Source organism: Diaphorina citri, unplaced genomic scaffold (assembly GCF_000475195.1).
Source record: "Diaphorina citri unplaced genomic scaffold, Diaci psyllid genome assembly version 1.1 scaffold98, whole genome shotgun sequence".
NCBI lineage: Eukaryota > Metazoa > Arthropoda > Insecta > Hemiptera > Psyllidae > Diaphorina > Diaphorina citri.
In genome coordinates, this window is record NW_007377535.1 from 363,336 (window position 1) to 365,381 (window position 2,046).

The window sequence follows — 2,046 nt, forward strand, 5'->3', positions numbered from 1 at the left end:
CTTGGATTCCATTTGGCAATTTAACATAATAAACTATTTAGTTATATTTGTAAAACCGAACTATTTAAGCTTAACTAAAGAAGAAGAAGAAGAAGAAGAAGAAGAAGAAGAAAAGAAGAAAGAAGAAGAAGAAGAAGAAGAAGAAGAAAGAAGAAGAAGAAGAGCGAGGAGGAGGAGAGGAATAAGGAGGAAGAAAAAAGTAAGATGAGGAGGAGAGGAGGAGGAATGAAGAAGGAGAGGAGGAGGAAGAAGAAGAAGGAGAAGAGGAAGAAGAAGGAAAGAGAGGAAGGAGGAGGAGGATGAAGAAGAAGAAGAAAAGTGTACCCGAGTGCAGGCAAAAGGTCTGCTACGGAGACCTTTTGCTTTACGTTGTGGGGGCAGTTAAGGTGGCGATCCGATCCCCAAGAGTTGCACAGCAAGGGCGGTAGTTGTGCTTGGTATAAGCGGCGCAACCAGAGGACGCATAGAGTTTTACCGCTGCTTCAAGTTCCCTCGTTAGTGAGAGTTTAGATGGGGTCCTTCTATGCGACCGACAATCGCGAGTTTAACAACGAGTCACCACAGCTAAAACAAATGCAAAACGCCCGACGGGAGGTAAATAGCACATCTAATAACACACCTTTTTTTTTTTATCTATGGGAGTTCGACTCTTACTTGTTCAGTGGCAGGGTATGCCGTAACCTCATACCCAAGGCCTGTGAGTAACACCACTATTGCACATTCATACCCTAAAAAAGGGACTCGAAACCTTAAAGGACGCGTTGTGGTAGTTATTTTAATAACTAGGTTCAACGGGTCCTATGTCTGCGGTTTACGGCCCGCTATCAATGGTGTTGGAGACTATCCTCACCTTTGTCGTTTTTCTCTATTACTACAAAAAAACCCCCCCCCCCCCCAACTATATCCCCTGATAGAATAGCAGGGGCTTTAACTTTTCTCTTCCTACTGTTCTATTTTTCGGTCAGAAAGGTTTTCGTTTCCGAATAGACAAATGCCTATTTAAGGCGGGGGCGCGCTCTTAGTTTGGGCGCTGGATCGCCGAATGTTTCGTGTGCTCCGATGGTTGTTTCGATTGATCCGACCGTGGTTTTTTGAAATAGTAAATATGTTACTGAAAAAAAGAAAATTAAAGACAATTGGGGGGGGGGGGGGGAACAATCAAAAGTGTAGAGATCAAAAATTGTATCTCATAGAAAAAAGTCCTGTCAAAATGGTCAGTTCCTTCTAAAACTTGATTCGGTAATGTAAGTTATAATTATAAGTTACTCGTTAGTAAGTTTCGTTGAGGGAAAAAAAAGTTCTACTTCAGAAATTCACTAAACCACAACTTATTTTAAAACAAACATCAGTTCAGTGTTATTGCCAAACGATGGTACCCGTGTACGTGAGCTATAAGGTTACTCTTTAGAAAAGTTTTATAACGACACTTGTCACAATGAAGTTGATCCTGATTTTCCTCTTCTCGCAAATGTTTTCTAAGAGATTGTTCTCTATGGAAGCTTTTACCACAAAGATGGCATGAAAATCTGACGCCTTTGTTTATATGGGTGGCGTAGATGTGACGACGAAGTGATGGTTTTGACATGTACTTTCGAGAACACTGGTGGCATTTGAATAATTCTCGTGTTTTGTGACTTCTCATAGTATGATCATATAACATCTTACTGGATGGAAAGAGTCTTGGACATTTCTCACACTCATGCTGCTTTCCTTCATGAACCTGCTTGTGAAGTTTCAGGTAATATTTGGTTGAGTAATCCTGGGAGCATATGTCACAAGTGTACCTGACCTTCAAATGGTGGGTCTTTGTGTGTTCCTTTAACAGACCCAACCTAGGAAAAATCTTTCCACAATAAACACAAGGAAACTCGACTTGCTTTGGTTTATCATAATGTTGCTCAGGCTCTCTATTCATTTTCTTGATATGCATTGCAAGGCTTTGTTTCATCGAGTAAGATTTCGAGCACCTGGGCTCGGGACATGCATATCTTCTTATATTTCCAAAGTGATTGTTTTCTAGATGAAGCTTCAGACCTTTCTTCTCTG

General features: G+C 41.0%; 1 protein-coding gene across 1 annotated transcript in view; it reads right to left on the minus strand.

Annotated features, from left to right (window-relative positions):
• Window positions 1–2,040, minus strand: part of LOC103524412 (zinc finger protein 391-like) — an 8,911-nt gene extending 6,871 nt beyond the window's left edge. Inside the window, exon 1 of the mRNA XM_008489425.3 lies at window positions 1,772–2,040. Within this exon, the coding sequence (XP_008487647.1) occupies window positions 1,772–1,948 (177 nt within the window). The 5' untranslated portion in view covers window positions 1,949–2,040. The remainder of the gene's footprint in view (window positions 1–1,771) is intronic.
• Between the last annotated feature and the right edge of the window lie 6 nt (window positions 2,041–2,046).